Below are 25,641 nucleotides of genomic sequence, written 5' to 3'. Positions count from 1 at the left end.
GTTCAAAATCCCGAACGTTTCCATTTAAACCTCTATAGCTTGGCCCAATTCTCAGAATTCTCACCACCATCTCAGCATTCCTTGGTGTGGCTGCTGCCATGGGAACGCTGCCATGTCAAAACAAGATGCTTGGCATTTCTCCAGCTTGGGGGGGGGGGGAGTTATTTTCTCAAGTTTCTCCCAAAGCCAAATTTCATAAAATGATACAGTACTATTAATATACTAAAAACATTCAGATAAAATATGCAATAATACCAAGAATGAACCACATACATAGAATATTAAGCTGTAAAAATCATCCTCCATAAAATGCCTAAAACAGCCAATGAGCCATTTAGCCTGAGGGAGGGAATCCTACATGCCACCAACACTAAAAAGGCCCTGCTTCATGGAGATACATCCAAGATTTAAAGAAACAACACCCAACTCTTTATATTTGAAGGTTCTAACAGGTATGTGTCCTTTTTGATGAGAAAGAATGTGTTTGCAGAGACTGAAACTTACCAAATTCCACATATGGGATGTCTCTCCTGTGCACAAACTTAAGTTCACGGGGGCTTGATTCATCATCCAAACAACCCCTACAGTGTGATCATTTATGTGACTTTTCCTCTGTACGGATACCAAGATGTTCCGTAAAGTTTTCTGTACAAGTGAATATATATTTTTACGTGTTTATATGGAGACTTCCCTTTGTGCATTCTCTAAACTGCAGTAAGCTCCGAACTCTGAACGCATCTCTACACATTCATAAGGTATATCCTTCCATGAAATTTTCTTAAGAATATGGAAGTACAATTAAGGTATTAAAAGCTTAATCTCACTAAAATGTACTGTTAATAAAGCACATGAAACGGAGGTTGGGTGATCCATGTATCACATCCACTCAAAAGACCCTGTTTCATGGAATTCCTTCCGAGATGCAAAAGACCTCCAGTTTATGAAAGCCTTTGTTATGTACGGTAAGGTTTGCTATACAACTCAACCTTTTCTCACACCCTGAGCAATTCTAGAGAGTCTCCTGTTTATGAATGCTCTGATGGTTAATAAGTTGGGACTTGTGACGGAATGCTTTTGTGCACGAAGAGCATTGAAAAGGTTTCTCTCCAGTATGGATTTTTTGTGCACATTGAGGTTGCTTCTTTGATTGAAGTCCTTTCCACAGTCTTTGCATTGAAAGGGTTTCTTGCCTGTGTGAATTCGTCAATGTCTCTTAAGTGATTAGATCAGGCTGAAGGTCTTTCCACATTCTTTAAACTAAAAATGTTTCTTCCCTGAGTGAGTTTTTTGATGTCTGTTAAGGGATGAGCTCCGATTGAAGTCTTTTCCACACTCTTCACATTTATAGGGTTTCTCCCCTGTATGGCACCTGTGATGATTTTTAAGGTCTGATTTACGATTGAAGCTTTTTTCGCATTGTTCACATTTATAGGGTTTCTCCCCTGTATGGCATCTGTGATGATTTTTAAGGTCTGATTTACGATTGAAGCTTTTTTCGCATTGTTCACATTTATAGGGTTTCTCCCCTGTATGGCACATGCGATGTCGCTTAAGGGTTGACCCCTGACTGAAACACTTTCCACATTGTTCACATTTATAGGGTTTCTCCCCTGTATGGCACCTGTGATGATTTTTAAGGTCTGATTTACAATTGAAGCTTTTTTCGCATTCTTCACATTTATAGGGTTTCTCCCCTCTATGGCACATGCGATGTTGTTTAAGGTGTGATTTACGGTTGAAGCTTTTTTCGCATTCTTCACATTTATAGGGTTTCTCCCCTGTATGGCACATGCGATGTTGTTTAAGGTGTGATTTACGGTTGAAGCTTTTTTCGCATTGTTCACATTTATAGGGTTTCTCCCCTGTATGGCACATGCGATGTTGTTTAAGGTGTGATTTACGGTTGAAGCTTTTTTCGCATTCTTCACATTTATAGGGTTTCTCCCCTGTATGGCACCTGTGATGATTTTTAAGGTCTGATTTACAATTGAAGATTTTTTCGCATTGTTCACATTTATAGGGTTTCTCCCCTGTATGGCACATGCGATGTTGTTTAAGGTGTGATTTACGGTTGAAGCTTTTTTTGCATTCTTCACATTTATAGGGTTTCTCCCCTGTATGGCACATGCGATGTTGTTTAAGGTGTGATTTATGGTTGAAGCTTTTTTCGCATTCTTCACATTTATAGGGTTTCTCCCCTGTATGGCACATGCGATGTCGGCTAAAGTTTGATTTGTTGTTGAAACTTTTCCCACATTGTTCACATTTATAGGGATTCTCCCCTGTATGGCACATGGGATGTCGATTAAGGGTTGATCTTTCACTGAAACTCTTTCCACATTCTTCACATTTATAGGGTTTCTCCCCTGTGTGAATTCGTTTACGTCTTCTAAGGCTTTCATTTTGACTGAAGCTGACCCCGCATTCCTTACACATGTAGGGCTTCTCTCCTGTGTGAATTCGTTGATGTCTGGTAAGGTATCCTTTCTGACTGAACCTTTTCCCACATTCTTTGCATTTAAAGCATTTCTTTATTCTATGGTACACTTTATGTTTGATAAGGTTTAATTTTTGAGTGAACCACTTTCCACATTCTGTACAATTATGCAGTTTCCCCCCTAAGTGAATTCGCTGATGTATTTTAAGGACTGAATCCATTCTGAAACACTTTCCACACACCAAACATTTATGTGTCTTTCCCTTGGCATCAAGCCTTGGATGTTTCATCGATTTTTTGGTCAGAGGGTCACTTTTCACAGGCTCTGAGCTTTGGCTGGGTTTCTCCCCTGTGTGGATTCTCAAATGAGCATCAGGGCACTTTCTGGGTCTCTTTGTTTTCTGTTTTCCTGGTTCAAGGGAGACCCCACTCACAGAGGGAATGGATTTATCCTTCCTTCCCTGCATACTGTTTCCTGCCTGCTTCCTTTTTTGAGGTTGATTGCAGACCTCCTCACTTCTAGTTCTTCTTGGTGGTGGTCCTCTATGTTGTTTTCCCTCATCCTCACTCACCTGGACATCCTCTGATGGAATCAATAAGAGAAAACAGAGTTGAGAAACTGAGGGATGAATTATAGGGTAAATGCACCTCATTTTTTAAGTGATCTGTTGGCAGGTATGAGGTTTTTGCTTGTTTAGGTAAATTACGAAAGCAAACACAAACAAAAAATCCTGACCAATATCCTGAATTTCTGGGGAAAGCCCCCAACTCAGATTGCAAATGGAAGCCCAGCGGATGTGCGAGGGCCAGATTTCCCCACAACGGCCCACCCCATTCACCGTTAGCTTTTCTTTCAATGCCGCCTCCCAATCTGTTTCCATTGGAAGCTGGCCAAAAAGGGTTTCTGGAGTGGGTGTCTGCTCATCTGCCAAACAGGTAAAGCAACATCTTTGTTTCCTGATTCAATCAATCTTTTACAGCATAGAATCAGAATTCACACATTAAAGAAAATTCCGAAGCCTAAGGGTTTAGATACAACATTGTTCTGAGGCCATTAGTGCGGATGGGGAATTACGCACTTTCTGAAGGGCCCGGAAAGTATGCTTTGCCTCCTTCCCCCACTATACTGATCAGGGCCTTAAAGGTCGTGTTTATTGTGCATGAAGAGGGCCTTTAAGGCGGTAAAACATTATTTCTGGGTGTGCCAGGAGAATTGCACACTTTCTTGGAGGCCCTGGAAAGCAGGCTCTGCCTTTCCCTGACACATTAACTGGGTCTTTGAGGCCCTGATTGGAGCAGGGGAGCAGAAATGTGATTTCCCCAAAGTTAAGAACATGAGAAGAGCCCTGCTGGATCAGACCGAGGGTCCTTCTAGTCCAGCATTCTGTTTACACAGTGGCCAACCAGCCATTGGCCAGTTACCAAAAAGACAGGACATGGTACAACAGCACCCTCCCACCCATGTTCCCCAGCAACTGGTTGGAGACATAGCAGATTTTTCCCTCCACTCTAGTGGTGGCCACAACCATTAAAATAAATTATTTTAATCTGGATTAAAATAAATGGGGCTAGGAATAAAAAGAATATGATAATCGGAGTCTACTACCGACCACCCAATCAAGGAGAAGACGAGGACGAAACTTTTGAGAAACAAATTACCAGTGTTTCAAGGAAGTGTGATGTAGTAGTGATGGGGGACTTCAATTACCCTGATATCTGTTGGGAGACCATTACTGCCAAAAGCGGCCCTTCCAAGAAATTCCTGACATGTATGGGTGATAACTTTCTCCTACAGAAAGTGGTGGAAGGAAATAGAGGATCGGCAATCCTTGACTTGTTATTGACCAATAGGGATGACTTAGTGGATAAAGTGGCAGTTACAGGAACTCTGGGGGAAAGTGACCACGTCATACTTGAATTCTTGATTATGAAGGAGACAAAAGTCGAACGTAGCTATACACGTACTCTGGATTTTAGGAAAGCTGATTTTAATAAACTCAGAACTATAATAAGTAAGGTCCCGTGGCAAGGGAGTCTAAAGAGAAAAGGAGTGCAGGATGGGTGGGAGTATCTAAAAAATGAAATTTTAAAGGCACAGTTACAAACAATTCCAACAAGGAGAAAAGATAGAAGACAACAGAGGAAACCAATGTGGCTCCACAAAAAGCTTAGAGATGAACTGAAAACAAAAAGGGATACATATAGGAAGTGGAAGGAAGGCCAGGCTACAAAAGAAGAGTACAGACAAGTGGCGCAGAAGTGCCGAAATGGCATCAGGAAGGCTAAAGCTGTGAATGAGCTGAGATTAGCGAGGGATGCTAAAAGCAATAAAAAGGCTTTCTTCAGATACGTGAGTAGTAAAAGACAGAGGAAGGAAATGGTGGTTCAACTGCTTAATGAGGATGGCAAATTGATAACAGACGACAAACAAAAGGCTGAAGTGCTCAATTCCTACTTTGCCTCGGTCTTCTCCCAAAAGCGGGTCTATGACCCCCCTGGAAAAAGTGAAGCAGAAGTTGAGGGGGCAGGATTGCAGTTTAAGACTGATAAACAAATGGTCAAAGAACACCTAATTTCCTTGAATGAGTTTAAATCTCCAGGGCCCGATGAACTGCATCCTAGAGTAATGAAGGAGCTAGCGGAAGAACTCTCAGAACCTTTGTCTATTATCTTTGCAAAATCATGGAAGACGGGTGAGGTGCCGGATGACTGGAGGAGGGCTAACGTTGTCCCTATCTTCAAAAACGGCAAAAAGGAGGAACCTGGGAACTACAGACCAGTCAGTCTGACATCCATCCCTGGGAAAATTCTGGAGCAGATTATAAAGAAGTCAATCTGTAAACATCTTGAAATCAATGCAGTGATTACTAGAAGCCAACATGGATTTGTCAGGAACAAATCCTGTCAGACTAATTTGATCTCATTTTTTGATAGGATAACCTCCCTTGTGGACTGTGGGAATGCTGTGGATGTCATATATCTTGACTTCAGCAAAGCTTTTGACAAAGTACCACATGACATTCTGATTAACAAACTAGCTAAAAGTGGGCTAGATGGAACAACTATTAGGTGGATTCCCAGTTGGCTACAGAATCGGACTCAAAGAGTACTTATCAATGGAACCTTCTCAAACTGGGGAGAGGCAACGAGTGGGGTGCTGGGCCCAGTGCTCTTCAACATTTTTATTAATGATTTGGACGAGGAGGTGCAGGGAACGCTGATCAAATTTGCAGATGACATCAAATTGGGTGGGATAGCTAATACCCTGGAAGACAGAAACAAACTTCAAAGTGATCTTGATAGGCTGGAGTGCTGGGCTGAAAACAACAGAATGAAATTTAATAGGGATAAATGCCAAGTTCTACATTTAGGGAATAGAAACCAAATGCACAGTTACAAGATGGGGGACACTTGGCTCAGCAATACTACAAACGAGAAAGATCTTGGAATTGTTGTAGATCACAAGCTGAATATGAGCCAACAGTGCGATATGGCTGCAAGAAAGGCAAATGCTATTTGGGGCTGCATTAATAGAAGTATAGCTTCCAAATCACGTGAGGTACTGGTTCCTCTCTATTCGGCCCTGGTTAGGCCTCATCTAGAGTATTGCGTCCAGTTCTGGGCTCCACAATTCAAGAAGGACGCAGACAAGCTGGAGCGTGTTCAGAAGAGGGCAACCAGGATGATCAGAGGTCTAGAAACAAAGCCCTGTGAAGAGAGACTGAAAGAACTGGGCATGTTTAGCCTGGAGAAGAAAAGATTGAGGGGAGACATGATAGCACTCTTCAAATACTTAAAAGGTTGTCACACAGAGGAGGGCCAGGATCTCTTCTCGATCCTCCCAGAGTGCAGGACACGGAATAACGGGCTCAAGTTAAAGGAAGCCAGATTCCGGCTGGACATCAGGAAAAACTTCCTGACTGTTAGAGCAGTGCGACAATGGAATCAGCTACCTAGGGAGGTTGTGGGCTCTCCCACACTAGAGGCATTCAAGAGGCAGCTGGACAACCATCTGTCAGGGATGCTTTAGGGTGGATTCCTGCATTGAGCAGGGGGTTGGACTCGATGGCCTTGTAGGCCCCTTCCAACTCTGCTATTCTATGATTCTATGATTCTATGATTACACTACAGCCAGTATGGTGTAGTGGCTAAAGTGTTGGACTGGGAGTCCGGAGATCCTACTGTGTGATTTTGCGGAAGTCACAGATGCTCAGCCTAACCCACCTCGCAGGGTTGTTGTTGTGAGGATAAATGCAGGAGGATTAAGTATGCCGCCTTGGGTTCCTTGTAGTGAAAAAGGCGCAATATAAATGCAAAAATAAAATGAGATTTCCACAGTCTTGAGGAAATTGCATTTCTCCCCCCCCTCCACCAATGGGGAGCTAAAAGTATCATTTAATAAAGCCTTTAAGGGCTCCATTGGTGCAGGGGGTGGGAAAGAAAAAGGCCATTTCACCAAGGCTGGATTAATTGCATATTTTCTCCCTCCACTCTGGACCAGAGAGCTTTAGCAATGGGGCAGTATATAAATGTAATAAATACTACTACTACTACTATTAAAAATAATAATAATAGCATATTTACCCCCACTGTGTGAAAAAATTGCATATTTTCTTCCTCCACTCTGGCTGAGAGAGCTTTGCTTATGGGGCAGTACATAAATGTAATAAATAATAATAATAGCATATTTTCCCCCACTGTGTGAATGGTGGCTGCCATTAATGCAGCTTGGAGGGGGGAAGGGGAAAGGTCAAGGTCAGTGCAGACCGGCGCCTGACTGCTCTCAGAAGGCTCCAGAGCACTCAGGCAGGGGTCTGGAAGACAACTGAACAAACCCTGGTTTGTGCTCTCAATCCTGGCTTGTTTGTTTCCCTCTTCATTTGCCCACTTCGTCCCTATGTCCCAAATGCTCCTGCAAGACCGTAGTCCTGGCATGTGGAGTGGCTGGGGATTTTGTTTGTTTTCATGACTCTTGCCCACCACTTTGTAGCCTGGCAAAATAGTCCATGAAGAACTCCTCAACGTTGTGTGTTCTGATCACTAATTCTTTCATCTAAACCAGTGGTCCTGAACTGGTCCAGTTCCAAGACCCACCTTGGACTCCCAACCTGCAACATGGAACCCACTTTCACAATTTCCTCCATGCCCAACATGGCGGCAACGCCTTTGCTATGACCCATCTGGACTGACCTCATAACCCACTTTTGGGTCACGACCCACTCATCTAAACTACTTTTCTCCTTACACAAAGTTCCTTGCCACTGCTCCTTCCTGGAAACCAACTCCTAGGGAATGAGCAGCATACTCTGACTCTCTGTGATGGTTCATCTGGGAACGCTGAAAGATGGCCTACTCTAGGAGACCTCATCATAGTTATTTCACACCGCCGTTCACACTCAACTGAGGCAGTTGTACTTCCAACAGATGTGCTACCCTATATTTCTCCCCATCTTCTCTTATCATCGACTATTTACTGGAGAACTAAGAGAACCCCAGCAGCAGAGATAAAGCTGGTAGTATTATATTATATTATATTATATTAGGGTGACCATATGACTGGATTTTTGGTGACAAATCTGGGAGGGGAAGGGGAAATCTGGTTTTTTTCCCAGAGAGCAGCTTTAATGGGAATTAACAAAAATGCTTATAACTTCGTCATTTTTAAAGATAAAGAGATGAAACTTTACACCATGATAGGATTTAGGTAGAGCTTTAGCCACACCAAATTTGAAACAGATCTGTTCATCCATTGATTTTTTAGGAATTTTTTAAAAATTGAGGTTTTAAAATTATTATTTTTAAAACTGTCATTTTTAAAGATAAAGAGCTGAAAGTTGGCACCATAATAGCTTGTAGTTAGAGCTTTAGCCATACCAAATTTGAAATAGTTATGTTCATCAATTGATTTTTAGGATTTTTTTTTAAATTTGAGGATTTAATTTTTTAAATATATATATATATATATATATATATATATATATATATGTGTGTGTGTGTGTGTGTGTGTGTGTGTGTGTGTGTGTGTTATTTTTAAAGATAAAGAGATGAAGCATGGCACCATGATAGCTCTTAAGGAGAGATTTAGCCATGCCAGGTTTGAATCAGATATGTCTATCCATTAAGTTTTAGGATTTTTAAAAAAGTTTGAGGTTTTAAAATTATTTTTTAAAAATGACTTTTTTAAAGATAAAGGGCTGAAAGTTGGCACCATGATAGCTCTTAAGGAGAGATTTAGCCATGCCAGGTTTGAATCAGATCTGTTCATCCATTGTTTTTTAAGGATTTTTTTTTAAAGTTCAAAGTTTTAAAATTATTGTGTTTTAAAACTGCTGGAGCCATATCCTTCAAACTCAGGTTGTCAAAACTCCTCTTTGGAGTTTTGCATATTGAGCAGTTTCAGCCCTTGGCATTAAGGGGATCTCCAGTCTTTAGGTAAACTGTCACAACACCCACCCTAATGTTAGAGTAGAGAAACTTGTGACAATTATACACAAGCTTATTAAGAAAATTGAAATTAAAAAAAGCCAGCCATCCGGCCGGCCAGTACCAAACCCTGTTAACAACAAGAGCAGCTTGCAATGAGTGAAGACACAGTCAGATAAGATATTTGAGGGAAGGGGAGACTGTATCACAAAAAGCATAGCAAAAGCTTCAAAGTACAGCAAAACCTACAAAAGTAGGAGTGAGTGAAGTTAATTTCAGATACATTGAATCTCTCACTTGTTCTTTATTTCAGTGATTTTAACATTAAGATGTTATGTAGAACAGATTTGTCTTAAATGTGTGCTGTGTGACCAAGGCTATGTTCGGGTGGGCACGCCCCCTTGGTGCTGGACACGCCCCCTTGGGGAGGCGACCATGTTGTCCTCCTTTTTGGTTTCTAAAATATGGTCACCCTATATTATATTATATTTTATTATATTATAGCTGGAGACAATTTTGGGTGCTGTACTATGTATTTGACAGAGTCAGTAGAAGTCAAATTAGGCAACTTTACCTAACAGCTCTTGGGGATTAATCCTCTGAGAATGATGTTGCAGCTCCACACCGGATAACACCTTCTTCCTCCTGTGAATAGCTTTGACTCTGGGTTGACTGTGGCCTTCCGCTTCCTCCATTGGGTGGGTTTCCTGCAGACCTTCTGCTCTTTCCAAGGTTGCTGAGGCAGCTTCCAGTCCCCTACTTGGGGAAAGGTTCTCTCGTACTCCCGACACCGATGACTCTCGTGGCCCCTCCTGTCCTTGTTCTTCTGCCTTATTTTCCTCCCCATCGTCTCTGTTCATCGACTTTGTCAGCTGGAGAAACAAGAGAATCCCAAGGAACTGATACCCTGGACTAGAGAAATGTGGGAGATGAAAAACAGGAAGGGAGTCAATTAACTAGGTTGACCATATGGAAAAGAGGACAGGGCTCCTTTTTTAAAAAAATCTTTTTTCTTTTTCCAAACACCAATAAATGAAAGACATTACAGAGCAAAATATAATACATATAGGTAGACAGAAACACACAAACACACACACACACACACACAGAAACCAAACAAAGCAAAGCAAAACAAAAAACAAAAAACAAACAAAAATAAAATGTTTTCCAATATTCTCCCCAGCAAAGGTATGTGACAATATGGGTTTTTTTCTCACTCTATCACTATCAAATCCAAATTGCTAATTACTCTTTTAACATTTTCTACATTACTGGTTTAACCCCATGTGGATTTCATTTCCATTTGTAGGGTGATCAAATGAAAAGGAGGACAGGGCTCCTGTATCTTTAACAGTTGTACAGAAAAGGGAATTTTAGCAGGTGTCATTTGTATATATGCAAAACCTGGTGAAATTTCCTCTTCATCACAACTGTTAAAGCTACAACAGCCCTGCCTAGTACGACCAGGTCCTTTCTATTCTCAGGAGACAGGAGAAAGCTCCACTTTAGGGCCAAGCCAGATGTTCCCTATGGTGACTACCTGACCTCCCTGTAAGCACTCCCAGCCCCAATTCAATTAGAGATGTGTTCTTTATTTTTATAATAACCATCACCCCAATGTGGGGGGAATAAATTTTGGTAAAATGATAAGTGTGGGGAAAGCTTAAACCCCATCCCCTCCTGAACAGCCATGTTTCTAACCCAACTTAGGGCTGCGTGGGCTTCAACAGGGATAAATAAAATACTTAGGCGATAGTTTGTTTTTAAAGAATCTGGTGAAAGGAACACCCCAACACATCTGCAAACATGGGCCAGACCTGTACCAAGCAGGACACGACACTTTGAAATGTTTTGAAAACTGTATATGGAGTGTTTCCTGGGCCCCAACAGTTGCCACTACTGTTTGAAAGCAGTAGTGTAGATCCTGCCATGGAAAAAAATAAGTTCCTTTCACCTCTCATGCTGCCATGGGAGCGGTGACTCCTCCTGTAGTTCCTTGCCTTGCTGGCCATCTTCCTCCCTTCTAACCAGGGAGTTCCCTAACTCTGCTTTGTTTTACTTAAGAGAGGCACAATCTTCCTTGAACTCACCAATATCTCCCCAAAAGCCAAGGAAGGTCTACAACCAAGGATGGAGCCACAACCAGGAACAAAGCAGCAACCACCCCAGGTGAGGAAGAACATCCGCAACAGAGCATCCAGTGAGTTTAATTCCAAATAAACAAACCTGGGAGGAAAGGCCCAACCCTGAAGTTCTCTTCTGGGTATTCAGACTGTGTTGTTGGCTGAGTTCTTGCTGGATACAAAGAGGGATTTAAAGTTTTCCTCCTTCCTTCCAATCCAATATCTTTGCTCATTTAAATGGGGCCAGGTGCTGGTCATTTCTGCAGTGAAATGGAAGGGTCTACTCTACCTGAGACTAACTTTGGCTGCTATCCATAAGAAGAGCCCTGCTGGATCAGACCAAGGGTCCATCTCGTCCAGCACTCTGTTCACACAGTGGCCAAGCAGCCATCGGCCAGGGATGAAAAAGCAGGATATGGTGCAACAGCACCCTCCCACCAGATGTTATTATATCATGTTGTTGTTTATTAGTTCAGTCATTTCCGACTCTTCGTGACTTCATGGAACAGCCCACGCCAGAGCTTTCTGTCGGCTGTCGCCACCCCTAGCTCCCCCAAGGTCAAGTCTGTCACCTGCAGAATATCATCCATCCATCTTGCCCTTGGTCGGCCCCTCTTCCTTTTGCCTTCCACTTTCCCTAGCATCAGCCTCTTCTCCAGGGTACCCTTTCTTTTCATTATGGGGCCAAAGTACTTCAGTTTTGCCTTTAATACCATTCCCTCAAGTGAGCAGTCTGGCTTTATTTCCTGGAGTATGGACTGGTTTGATCTTCTTGCAGTCCAAGGCACTCTCAGAATTTTCCTCCAGCACCACAGTTCAAAAGCATCTATCTTCCTTCGCTCAGCCTTCCTTATGGTCCAGCTCTCGCAGCCATAGGTTACTACGGGGAATACCATTGCTTTAACTATGTGGACCTTTGTTGTCAGTGTGGTGTCTCTGCTCTTAACTATTTTATCAAGATTTGTCATTGCTCTCCTCCCAAGAAGTAAACGTCTTCTGATTTCCTGGCTGCAGTCAGCATCTGCAGTAATCTTTGCGCCCAGAAATACAAAATCTGTCACTGCCTCCACGTTTTCTCCCTCTATTTGCCAGTTATATCGTATGTATAACATATAACATTTATCATATGTTATTATGACTAACTTACCCCTATGTAATCTCTCATGAGGCTGCAATTCAATTGCTTAAAAGAAATAGCAGCACTCTTAAAATAATAAGCTCTTGTGTACTTTGTAATAGAATACATTACGTTTTTGTAGCCTCAACATGCTTAACCACCGTGGCTTAATGTGTCATCTGAACAGAGTTAAAGTCTAGTTAGGTTAGCAAGATGCTTTTATCCCTGGTTGTTCCATTAGCACCCATTGCTCGTTAAAGGTGTGTGTGGAAAGAGCCAAAAGGTGAGCGGGGACATTATTTCACTCATTTCCCCTTCCATGCGGTGACCAGGGGATTGCCAGCCCATGACATCACTCGTTCCAGGTTGGGAAGGCGCTTCTTATAGAGGCTTACCTTTAACACATGGAGAATCCACTCCAAGTGACTCACAATGTTTGATGTGGCCAACTCTCTCTGCAGGAAACAGCAGTCTGATATTCCAACCTGTGACCATTTTTTTTTAAAGGAGCAAAGAGAATTAAGAGAATAACAGATAAAATACACATACAGTTTTATTACTAATCAAAAAAGTCAAAGTTACATAACCTGTCTAAAAAACAGCAACAGGTACTCTAGCAGGTTTTCAGTTCAACTCCATAATAAAGAAAAAACAGAAGCCGTTCCAACATTTCGTTTCTTCCTCTCTCCTCTGGGTGAGTTCAAAATCCCCCAACGTTTTCATTTAAACTTCTATAGCTTGGCCCAATTCTCAGAATTCTCAACACCATCTCAGCATTTCATGGTATGGCTGCTGCCACGGGAACACTGCCATGTCAAAACAAGACGCCTGGAATTTCTCCCCCTGTGGGGGAGGGTGGAGTTCTGTTTCTCAAGTTTCTCCAAAGGCAAATTTCATACAATCATACAGTACAATTAAACTATTTAAACCATGCAATTAATACCATCAATGATCCACATACATAGAATATTAAGCTATAAAATTATCCTCCCTAAAATGTCTAATACAGCTAATGAGCCATTCACCCTGAGAGGGAATCCTACATGTCACCACCACTAAAAAGGCCCTGCTTCATTCAGTTACCTTCCAAGAGTTAAATCAACAACACCCAAATCAAAATCCCAGATGTTCAACTATTTATAGTTGGAGTTTCTAACAGTTGTGTGTCCAATTTGATGAGAAATAATGTGTTTGCAGAGACTGCATCTTACCACATTCCACATATGGGATGTCTCTCCTGTGCGCTTTCTCTAGTTCAGGGGGCTAGATTTATCATCCAAACAACCCCTACAGTGTGAGCATTTACGTGACATTCCCCTGAAAAGACACCAAGATGTTCCATAAGGTTTTCTGTACAAGTGAATATATATTTTTACGTGTTTATATGGAGACTTCCCAGTGTGCATCCTCTGAACTGCAGTAAGTTCCGAACTCTAAACGTATCTCTACACATTCATAAGGCATATCCTTCCATGAAATTTTCTTAAGACAATGGAAGTACAATTGAGGTATTAAAAGCTTGATCTCACTAAAACGTACTATTAATATAGCCAGTGAAATGGAGGTTGGGTGATCCATGTATCACATCCACTCAAACGACCCTGTTTCATGGAATTCCTTCCGAGATGCAAAAGACCACCATAAGCATGGTCCTAACTGATAACGAACTAATATTGTGAAGATCAGATGAGAAAGCATTTGGATTCCGTCATGTAAAGTGTGTGGAAGATCTGAACATTCTACCACGTTCCAAGGAGATAGTGTGTGTGCATTCTCATGTGGATGGATTCAACATCAAAATTAGAAGTACAGTGGGTGCATTTTATGGCCTCCTGTTCATGAACATCTTTGTTATGTACGGTAAGTTTTGCTATGTAAGTCAACCTTTTTTCACACCCTGAGCAATTCTAGAGTGTCTCCTGTTTATGAATGCTTTGATGTTTAATAAGTTGGGACTTCAGACAGAATGTTTTTGTGCACGAAGAGCATTGAAAAGGTTTCTCTCCAGTATGGATTCTTTTATGCACATTAAGGTTGTTGCTTTGACAGAAGCCCTTTCCACATTCTTTGCATTGAAAGGGTCTCACCTGTGTGAATTCGCTGATGTATCTTAAGTGATGAGCTCTGATTGAAACATTTTCCACATTCTTCACGTTCATAGAGTTTCTCCCCTGTATGGCACCTGCGATGCTGTCTAAGGTTTGATTTGTGGCTGAAGCCTTGGATGTTTCATCATTTTTTTGCTCAGAAGGACGCTTTTTTCGGACTTTGAGCTTTGGCTGGGTTCCTCCCCTGTGTGGATTCCCAAATGAGCATCAAGGCACTTTCTGGGTCTCTTTGTTTTCTGTTTTCCTGGTCCAAGGGAGACCCCACTCACTAAGGGAATGGATTTCTCCTTCCTTCCCTGCATACTGTTTCCTGACTTCTTCCTTTTTTGAGGCTGTTTGCAGACCTCCTCATTTCTAGTTCTTCTTGGTGGTGGGTGCACTCTGTTGTTTTCCCTCATCCTCACTCACCTGTACATCCTCTGATGGAATCAAAAAGGGAAAACAGAGTTGAGAAGCCGGGGGATAAATTATAGGGGAAATGTATTTCAATTTTAAAGTTATCTTTCCTTCCTTCCTCCCTGAGGTTGCAGCATGATCCATTTAGGGATGTCAGAGGAATCCATCCAGGGGATCAGGCCTGTCCTTGGGCAGATCACCCTCCCCCCTTTGCACTCTGGTTTGATTGCTTGTCCACAACCTGGCTTAACTCGACCAGTGTGAGTTGGGCCAGGGCACAGACCTCCCCCGCCTCACGCTCTCCTTGCCAATGCTACGGTCACCAGCAAGGAGTCCATGAGGGGTTGTGCTTGGTGGCCACAGGATGGGAGCTGAGAGGGAAGCACTGCGGCCCTTCCCCCCCCCCCCCGGCTCCCACGTTGTCACGGCTGCTGCCAAGCAAATGTGCCTCCCTCTGCAAGTTCACATTAGAGGGGGGACAGTTGCCCAGTCTCGGCAGGAATGAGGGGTTTGTTTGTTTACGTAAATTTACCCACACAAACACAAACAAGAAAACCTGACCAATTTCCTGGATTTCTGGGGAATACAGCGGACATGGCAGGGAAATTTGGCACACCTAAAAAGCGCCAGATTTCCCCACAACGGCCCACCCCATTCAACATTTGCTTTTGTTTCAACTCTGCCTCCCAATCCATTTCCAATTGAAGCTGGCCAAACAGGGTCTCTGGAATTGGTGTTTGCTCATCTGCCACATGGGTAAAGCAACATCTTCGTTTCCAGATTCAATCGATCTTTTACAGCACAGAACGAGAATCCACACATTAATGAAAGTTCTGAAGCCTTAGGATTTGGATACAACATTGTTCTGGGGCCATTAGTGCGGATGGGGAATTGCGCACTTTCCGGAGGTCCTGAAAAGTGTGCTTTGGCTCTCCCCGCCATGCCGATCAGGTCATTAAAGGCCCTCTTAATCTTGAATTTAGAGGGCCTTTAAGGCAGCAAACCATGCTTTCAGGGTGTGCCAGGAGAATTGCACACTTCCTGGAGCCCCTGCAATGCAGCCTTTCCCTCACACCTCAACAGGGACGTTGATGCCCTGATTGGAGCAGTCGGGGGCATAAATGCAATGTCCCCAAGATGAAGAATAAGAAGAGCCAACTGGGATTAGACCAAGGGTCCATCTAGTCAAGCACTCGGTGTTGGATCCTGGAACGGATCAGTTTTACTTTGTTCCTCAGCTTTAGTTATGCCCTCTGACTGAAGACATACTGGAAATGTCAAGGCCACCATCTGGACACTGAAATAATTAGATCCTAGTGGGGTGGGTCTAATTGCCAATTATTGGCTGGACTGATTGTACAGGTTGTCATATATATAATGCTCCTGATTATGTGTTCTTCTCTCTCTCTCCTGTGACCAATGTGAGTATGTGTATGTGCTGTATAATATTTTATGCTACGTGTGTGCCGTAAATATATATTTCATTAAACCAACCTATATTTCAGTAAAGCTCTGTTTGAAACTTAAACAGTTTGTGAGCTTTCTTGGATTCTACTGTTTCTGCTGGGAAGCTTCTAAAAACTCTGCTTGCTCTTGAGGAGTACCTCCAACACTCTGTTCACACAGCGGCCACACAGCCATTGGCCAGGGACCAACAAGGCAGGACGTGGGGCAACAGCCCCCTCCTATCCATGTTCCCCAGCCACTGGTTGGGGAAAGAAACGTGGTCTTTCTAGTGGTGGTCACAACCACTACACCACAGCCAGTGTGGTGTAGTGGCTAAAGTGTTGGACTGGGAGTCTGGAGATCTACTGGGTGACTTTGGGCCAGTCACAGACTCTCAGCCCAACCTACCTCGCAGGGTTGTTGTTGTTGTTGTGAGGTTAAAATGGAGAGGAGGAGGATTATGTATGCCGCCTAGACTAGATGGAACTTAGTTTTGATCTAGCAGGACAGTTACGTTGTTATGACTAACTTTCTGCAATGTAAGCCCTCATGTGGCTGCAATCCACCTTAAAAGTCAGGTATGCTTTAAGGTGGATTCCTGCAACGAGCAGGGGGTTGGACTTGATGGCCTTATAGGCCCCTTCCAACTCTACTATTCTATAATTGCTTGATTCCTTGAATTCAGTTATTTAAAAGAAATAGCAACACTCTTAAAATAATACACTCTATTGTATTATTATTATTATTATTATTATTATTATTATTATTATAAATTATTACACTTAGATACCGCCCGAATAGCCAGGGCTCCCTGGGCGGTTTACAGAAATTCTAAAATAAAGATAAAAACGAGTATACAAAATTAAAAATTCTAAAACACAGGACATACACACATAAAGCATTAAAAACCATTAAAAAACTAAATATGTGGGTGTCTTAACCTGGAGCCAGAAAGATAGCAGCGTTGGTGTCACGCGAGCCTCATCAGGGAGATCATTCCATAGTCTGGGGGCCACCACCGAAAAGGCCCTATCCCTCGTTGCCACACTCCGAGCCTCTCTCGGAGTAGGCACCTGGAGGAGGACCTTAGATGTTGTAAGTAGTGACCGGGTATATTCACGTCGGGAGAGGCGTTCCATCAGGTGTTGTGGTCCCAAGCCATGTAAGGGCACACACACACACACACACACACAGAGCGAGAGAGAGAACACACACACACACACACATCTTTTTAGTAGAATACATCATGTTTTTGTTAGCTCAAAACGCTTAACCACTGTGGCTTAATGTGTCATCTGAACAGAGTCAAAGTCTAGTTAGGTTAGCAGGATGCTTTTATGCCTTGTTGTTCCATTAGCCCATTGCTCATTAAGGGTGTGCGTGGAAAGAGCCAAAAGGTGAGCAGGGACTTTATTTTGCACGTTTCCCCTTCCATGCAGTGACCAGGGGATTGCCAGCCCATGGCATCACTCGTTCCAGTTTGGGAAGCTAAGCTTTATAGAGATTTAGCTTTAACAAACGGACAATCCAGTCCAAGTGTCTCACAATGTTTGATGTGGCCAACTCACTAAATTTTCAACCTGTGACCATTTTTGTTGAAAAGGAGCAATACGGACTATAAAACATAAAATACAAACACACTTTTATTACTAATCAAACAAATTAAAAGTTACATAAGCTGTCTAAAAAACAGCAACAGGTACTCTACCAGGTTTCCAGTTCAACTCCATAATGGAGAAAAAACAGAAGCCGTTCCAATATTTCGCTTCTTCCTCTCTCCTCTGGGTGAATTCACGGGAACGCTGCCATGTCAAAACAAGATGCTTGGCATTTCTCCAGCTTGGGGCGGGGGGAGTTATTTTATCAAGTTTCTCCCAAAGCCAAATTTCATAAAATGATACAGTACTATTAATATACTAAAAACATTCAGATAAAACATGCAATTAATACCATTAATGAACCACATGCATAGAATATTAAGCTCTAAAAATCATCCCCCATAAAATGCCTAAAACAGCAAATGAGCCATTTAGCCTGAGGGAGGGAATCCTACATACCACCACCACTAAAAAGGCCCTGCTTCATGCAGATACCTTCCAAGGGTTAAAGCAACAACACCCAAATCAAAATCCCAGCTGATCAACTCTTTATATTTGAAGGTTCTAACAGGGATGTGTCCTCTTTGATGACAAAGAATGTGTTTGCAGAGACTGAAACTTACCACATTCCACATATGGGATGTCTCTTGTGTGCATTCTCAAGTTCAGGGGGCTTGATTCATCATCCAAACAACCCCTACAGTGTGATCATTTATGTGACAGTTCCCCTATACGGACACCAATATGTTCCATAAGGTTTTCTGTACAAGTGAATATATATTTTTACGTGTTTATATGGAGACTTCCCTGTGTGCATTCTCTAAACTGCAGTAAGTTCCAAACTCTGAACGCATCTCTACACATTCATAAGACATATCCTTCCATGAAATTTTCTTAAGAATATGGAAGTACAGTTAAGGTATTAAAGAGGCATCTCACTAAAATGTACTATTTATAAAGCACATGAAACGGAGGTTAGGTGATCCGTGTATCACATCCACTCAAAAGACCCTGTTACATGGAATTCCTTCTGAGATGCAAAAGACCTCCTGTTTATGAAAACCTTTGTTATGTATGGTAAGGTTTGCTATACAACTCAACCTTTTCTCACACCCTGAGCAATTCTAGAGAGTCTCCTGTTTATGAATGCTCTGATGGTTAATAACTTGGGACTTTGGACGGAATGCTTTTGTGCATGAAGAGCATTGAAAACTTTTCTCTCCAGTATGGATTTTTTTGTGCACATTAAGGTTGTTGCTTTGACTGATGCCCTTTCCACAGTCTTTGCATTGAAAGGGTTTCTCACTTGTGTAAATTCGTCAATGTCTCTTAAGTGATTAGATCAGGCTGAAGGTCTTTCCACATTCTTTACTCTAAAAATGTTTCTTCCCTGAGTGAGTTTTTTGATGTCTGTTAAGGGATGAGCTCCGATTGAAGTCTTTTCCACACTCTTCACATTTATAGGGTTTCTCCCCTGTATGGCACATGTGATGTTTTTTAAGGTCTGATTTACGGATGAAGCTTTTTTCGCATTGTTCACATTTATGGGGTTTCTCGCCTGTATGGCACATGCGATGTTGCTTAAGGGTTGATGTTTGACTGAAACACTTTCCACACTCTTCACATTTATAGGGTTTCTCCCCTGTATGGCACCTACGATGTTGTTTAAGGTGTGATTTACAGTTGAAGCGTTTTTCGCATTGTTCACATTTATAGGGTTTCTCCCCTGTATGGCACATGCGATGGTGCTTAAGGGCTGATCTTTGACGGAAACACTTTCCACATTGTTCACATTTATAGGGTTTCTCCCCTGTATGGCACATGCGATGGTGCTTAAGGTGTGATCTTTGACTGAAACACTTTCCACATTGTTCACATTTATACGGTTTCTCTCCAGTGTGAATTCGTTGATGTCTGGTAAGGTGTACTTTCTGACTGAAGCTTTTCCCACATTCTTTGCATATAAAGGGTTTCTCCATTCTATGGTACAGTTTATGTATGATAAGGTTTAATTTTTGAGTGAACCTCTTTCCACATTCTGTACAATTATGAAGTTTCCCCCCTAAGTGAATTCGCTGATGTATTTTAAGGCCTGAATCCCATCTGAAACTCTTTCCACACACCAAACATTTATGCGTCTTTCCCATGGCATCAAGCCTTGGATGTTTCATAGATTTTTTGCTGAGAGAGTCACTTTTCACAGGCTCTGAGCTTTGGCTGGGTTCCTTCCCCGTGTGGATTCTCAAAGGGGCATCAAGGCACTTTCTTGGTCTCTTTGTTTTCTGTTTCCCTCGTTCAATGGAGACCCAACTCACTGAGGGAACGGATTTATCCTTCCTTCCCTGCATTCTGTTTCCTGCCTGCTTCCTTTTTTGAGGCTGTTTGCAGATCTCCTCACTTCCAGTTCTTCTTGGTGGTGGTCCACTCTGTTGTTTTCCCTCATCCTCACTCACCTGGACATCCTCTGATGGAATCAATAAGAGAAAATAGAGTTGAGAAGCTGGGGGATAAATTATAAAGTAAATGCACCTCATTTTTTAAGTTATCTGTTGGCAGGAATGAGGTTTTTGCTTGTTTAGGTAAATTTTCCCAAGCAAACATGAACAAAAAAAAACCTGACCAATATGCTGAATTTTGAGGGAAAGCCCCCAACTCTGATGGCAAAAGGAAGCCCAGCGGATGTGCGAGGGTCAGGGATGTGCGAGGGCCAATTTCCCCACAACGGTCCACCCCATTCACCATTAGCTTTTTTTTCAATGCTGCGTCCCAATCTGTTTCCATTTGCAGTTGGCCAAACAGGGTCTCTGGAGCCAGTGTCTGCTCATCTGCCAGACGGGTAAAGCAACATTTCCTGATTCAATCAATCTTTTACAGCACAGAACGGGAATCCAAACATTAAAGTAAATTCCGAATACTTAGGGTTTAGATACAACATTGTTCTGGGGCCAGTAGTGCAGATTGGGAATTGCGCACTTTCTGGAAGTCCCAGAAAATAAGCTTTGCCTCCACCCCACAGTATGCTGATCAGGGTCTTAAAGGTCCTCCTCATCGTGCATTAAGACAGCCTTTAAGGCAGCAAAACGTGATTTCCGGTTGTGCCAGGAGAATTGTGCACTTTCTGGAGGCCCTGGAAAGTAGGCATTGCCTTTCCCTGATACATTAACTGGGTCTTTGAGGCCCAATTGGAGCAGAGGAGCATACATGTGATTTCCCCAAGGTTAAGGACAGAAGAAGAGCCCTGCTGGATCAGACCAAGGGTCCATCTAGTCCAGCACTCTGTTTACACAATGGCCAACCAGCCATTGGCCAGGGACGAACAAGACAGGACATGGTACAACAGCACCCTCCCACCCATATTCCCCAGCAACTGGTTGGGGACATAGCAGATTTTTCCCTCCACTCTAGTGGTGGCCACCACCACTACACTACAGCCAGTGTGGTGCAGTGGCTGAAGTGTTGGACTGGGAATCCGGAGATCCTACTGGGTGACTTTGGGCCAGTCACAGACACTCAGCCCAACCAACCTCACAGGGTCCTTGTTGTGAGTATAAAATGGAAGAGGATTAAGTATGCCGTCTTGGGTTCCTTGGAGGGAGAAACGTGCAATATAAATGCAAAAATAATATGAGATTTCCCCAGTCTTCGGGAAATTGCATTTCTCCCCCTCCCCCACCAATTGGGAGCTTCAAGGGCCATTTAATAAAGCCTTTAAGGGCTCCATTGGTGCAGGAGGAGTGAAAGAAAAAGGCAATTTCACCAAGGCTGGATTAATTGCATATTTTCTCCCTCCACTCTGGCTGAGAGACCTTTGCCGATGGGGCAGTACATAAATGTAATAAATAATAATAATAGCATGTTTTCCCCCACTGTGTGAATGGTGGCTGTCATCAATGCAGCTGGGAGGGGGGAAGGGGAAAGGTCAAGGTCAGTGCAGACTGGCACCCAACTGCTCTCGGAAGGCTCCAGAGCACTCAGGCAGGAGTCAGTCCCAGCACCGGATGCATCTGCCTGTGCCCATGATGGCCCATGGTTTGTAGCCCTATCCAAGGGTTGTCTGGTAGACAACTGAACAAACCCTGGTTTGTGCTCTCAATCCTGGCTTGTTTGTTGCCCTCTTCATTTGCCCACTTCGTCCCTGTGTCCCAAATGCTCCTGCAAGACTGTAGTCCTGGCATGTAGAGTGGCTGGGGATTTTGTTTGTTTTTATGACTCTTGCTCACCACTTTGTAGCCTAGCAAAGTAGTCCATGAAGAACTCCTCAATGTTGGGTGTTCGCATCATTAATTCTTTCACCTTAACTAGTGGTCCATAACTGGTCCAGCTCCAAGACCCACCTTGGACTCCCAACCTGCTACATGGAACCCACTTTCACAATTTCCTCCATGCCCAACATGGTGGCAACAGCTTTGCTATGACCCATCTGGACTGATCTCATAACTCACTTTTGGTCATGAACCACCAGTTGAAGACCACTCATCTAAACTAATTTTGTCCTCACATGGAGTTCCTGCCCACTGCTCGTTCCTGGAAACCTACTCTAGCAACAAGCAGCTCTTCTCGATCCTCTCAGAGTGCAGGACACGGAATAACAGGCTCAAGTTAAAGGAAGCCAGATTCCAGCTGGACATCAGGAAAAACTTCCTGACTGTTAGAGCAGTAAGACAATGGAATCAGTTACCTAGGGAGGTTGTGGGCTCTCCCACACTAGAGGCCTTCAAGAGGCAGCTGGACAACCATCTGTCAGGGATGCTTTAGGGTGGATTCCTGCATTGAGCAGGGGGTTGGACAAGATCGCCTTGTAGCTTCCAACTCTGCTATTCTATAATTCTATGATCCTAGGAAATAAGCAGAATACTCTGACTCCCTGTGATGGTTCATCCAGGATTGCTGAAGGATGACCTACTCTAGGAGACCTCATTCCAGCTATTTCACACCGCCGTTCACACTCAACTGAGGTAGTTGTGCTTCCAACAGAATTCTAGATGTGCTACCCTATATTTCTCCCCATCGTCTCTTATCATCGACTATTTAGTGGAGAAGTAAGAGAATCCCAGCAGCAGAGATAAAGCTGGTAGTATTATTATATTATATTATATTATATTATATTATATTATATTATATTATATTATAATTGTTGGAGACTATTTTGGGTGCTGTACTATGTATTTGAAAAAGTCAGTAGAAGTCAAATTAGGCAACTTTACCTAACAGTTCTTGGGGATTAATCCTCTGAGAATGATGTTGCATCTCCATACGGGATAACATCTTCTTCCTCTTGCGAATAGCTTTGACTCTGGGTTGACTGTGGCCTTCCGCTTCCTCCGTTGGGTGGATTTCCTGCCGACCTTCTGCTCTTTCCAAACTTGCTGAGGCAGCTTCCAGTCCCCCGCATTGGGAAAGGTTCTCTCGTATTCCCGACACCGATGACTCTCGTGGCCCCTCCTGTCCTTGTTCTTCTGCCTTATTTTCCTCCCCATCGTCTCTGTTCATCTACTCTTCGTCAGCTGGAGAAACAAGAGAATCCCAAGGAACTGATACCCTGGACTTGAGAAATGTGGGAGATGAAAAACAGGGAGGGGAGTCAATTAACTAGGGTGACAATATGGAAAAGAGGACAGGGCTCCTTTTTTAAAAAAATCTTTTTTCTTTTTCCAAACACCCATAAATGAAAGACACAACAGAGCAAAATATAATACATATAGGCACACAGACACACACACACACACACACACAAACATGCAGAAACCAAATAAAGCAAAGCAAAGCAAAACAAAAAAAACACAAACAAACAAACAAAAATAAAATGTTTTCCAATATTCTCCCAAGCAAAGGTATGTGACAATATTGGTTTTTTTCTTACTCTATCACTATGAAATCCAAATGGTTTGAAAACTGTATATGGAGTGTTTCCTGGGCCCCAGCAGTTGCCACTACTGTTTTAAAGCAGTAGTGTAGATCCTGCCATGGGGAAAAAATAAGTTCCTTTCACCTCTCATGCTGCCATGGGAGTGGTGACTCCTCCTGTAGTTCCTTGCCTTGCTGGTCATCTTCCTCCCTTCTAACCAGGGAGTTCCCTAACTCTGCTTTGTTTTACTTCAGAGAGGCCAAATCTTCCTTGAACTCACCAATATCTCCCCAAAAGCCAAGGAAGGTCTACAGCAGTGGTTCCCAAAGTGGGTGGTATTGCCCCCTTGGGGGCGGTGGGATTGCATGGGGGGGCATTAAGAGGCAAAGGGACGGCAGGGGGGTGCTGGCAGGGGGCACTAACAGGCAAAGGGGCGGCAGGGGACCCTCAAGGTGGTCTCTCCAGAAGGGACTAAAACCCTGGGACCGAGGAGGAAAGAGCGGCAAATTCAGCTGCTCCCTCCACACCGCTCCTGCTCAGGAAGGACTTTCTCATTCACGCAGCCGCTCTCTCCTCCTATCTCAAGCCCACTGCGGCCCCACCAGAATTAGGGGGTGGGGGAAGCGCCCACAGGAGGCAGCAGAGCAGGAAACAGTGCCGAATTCAGCTGCTCTGCCCACTCTTCTCCTGACTAGGAGGGCCCACGGCTTCTTCCCTGCTGGAGCCACTGCCACCCTCTCTCTCGCTCGCTCGCTCCCTGGGCCAGAGCTGTTCCCCTCCTACAAGCTGCCCCAGCAGACCTCTCACAATTGTTGCTGCACAAGGTGGGAGCAGCAGCCCTGCGGCAGAGAGGAAGGAGCATGTGGAGGACAGCGGGCGGCAGAACAGCTGCCAAGAACAGTAGTCAGCCGGCAGGCTGGGTGGGGAGCAGGACTGCTTGTGCTGCTGCAAGGTATCACCAGGCTCCCTTCCCCTGTCAGGAGTTGCAGATTGGGGCCATCTCCCCTCTGAACTGCTGCCCTCCTGTCCTAATCAGCCCGGCAACTTTGGTGAGGCTTGGGGGGAGGGGGGGTTGGAGAGAGAGAGAGATGCTGTGTGTCTCTGTGTGTGCTCCCACCCCCAAAAAAATCTGGACTACAACAGGATCGGGAGAGAAAAGAAAAGGGGGAGGGAGAGAGGATTACAATTCCCCAGGTCCTTCCTGGCTAAAGAAGATTCAGCAGCACCTTTTTCCAGAATGCTTGCTGACACAATTCTTATCTGCCCTTGCTTATTTCAGGGTGTCCAACCCCCTTTTTTCAAGCATTCTTTTGGTAAACATGGTATGTGTGTATCTTGTGTCACAATAAAAACAGGGCTGTGGCACAATCCTAAGTATGTCTACTCAGAAGTAAGTAGAGATCAATAGAACTTACTCTGAGGTAAATGTGCATAGGATTCAGCCTGAAAACGAAGAGAGGGTGAAGAAAAGACAGGAGAAAATGAACTGTAGAAATAGAATAGCAAGGTAACTGTGGGATATTTAACCATATTTAAAGACAATTAGTACAGTAAAATTAGTGCCCCTCTACTTCAGTCCCAGCCAGATTTTCCATAGGAAAACTCTGTACCAGGTGGCAGATACTTATTTTTAAATTTTAATTAAAATACATTATCCTTTCCTATAACAAAATGGTGCTTACTCCTAAGTAAGTGTGTTCCACTGAAGAAGGAAATCCTATTTGATTCCTATATTCATGCTAGTGTGACATGATAAGTTAAAGGCACAATTTTATGCATGTTTAGACAGAAAAAAGTCCTTCAACTCCTAGAATCCCCTCTAAATGGGAAGCACCTGCCCCAGGCTTGCCGAGGGAGGGAGGGAAAAGAGAGTGAATGCCTGTTTGCAGCCAGCATGGCAGGGCACACCAATTGGATTTTGAATAAAGTATTCAATTGTTACTGTTTTGAATTTTATTGTTATTATCTTCCTTGGTGGGTCGTTGGAAACCACTATTCTGAATAATGATTTTTATAGGGTAGGGTAGGGGGGCGCTGGGCATGAGTTTGTGGAACCAAGGGGGCGGTGACCTGAAAAAGTTTGGGAACCACTGGTCTACAGCCAAGGACGGAGCCACAACCAGGAACAAAGCAGCAACCACCCCAGGT

General features: G+C 43.4%; 1 protein-coding gene across 1 annotated transcript; it reads right to left on the bottom strand.

The window, feature by feature from the left end:
• Positions 1-1,257: 1,257 nt before the first annotated feature.
• On the bottom strand, positions 1,258-23,138 carry LOC134395690 (zinc finger protein 345-like). The gene is made up of 5 exons (XM_063121851.1): positions 22,853-23,138; positions 20,102-20,112; positions 9,435-9,732; positions 2,042-2,786; positions 1,258-1,957 (listed from the first exon to the last, which is right to left on the bottom strand). The coding sequence occupies exons 1-5, from the start codon at positions 23,136-23,138 to the stop codon at positions 1,258-1,260; spliced, it is 2,040 nt and encodes a 679-aa protein (XP_062977921.1).
• Between the last annotated feature and the right edge of the window lie 2,503 nt (positions 23,139-25,641).

Source organism: Elgaria multicarinata, chromosome 3 (assembly GCF_023053635.1).
Source record: "Elgaria multicarinata webbii isolate HBS135686 ecotype San Diego chromosome 3, rElgMul1.1.pri, whole genome shotgun sequence".
Taxonomy (NCBI): Eukaryota; Metazoa; Chordata; class Lepidosauria; order Squamata; family Anguidae; genus Elgaria; species Elgaria multicarinata.
Note: the sequence above shows the minus strand (reverse complement) of the source record. Positions and strands in the feature narration are given on the sequence as shown.

Excerpts from the sequence above, each read along its gene's own strand:
- LOC134395690 (XM_063121851.1), bottom strand. The coding sequence starts at position 23,138 with ATGAACAGAGACGATGGGGAGGAAAATAAGGCAGAAGAACAAGGACAG. Across the intron at positions 2,787-9,434 it reads TAATCCCCAAGAGCTGTTAG|GGGAGAAACCCAGCCAAAGC; the intron begins GTAAAGTTGCCT and ends GAATCCACACAG. Across the intron at positions 1,958-2,041 it reads CACCTTAAACAACATCGCAT|GTGCCATACAGGGGAGAAAC; the intron begins GTGCCATACAGG and ends AAATCATCACAG.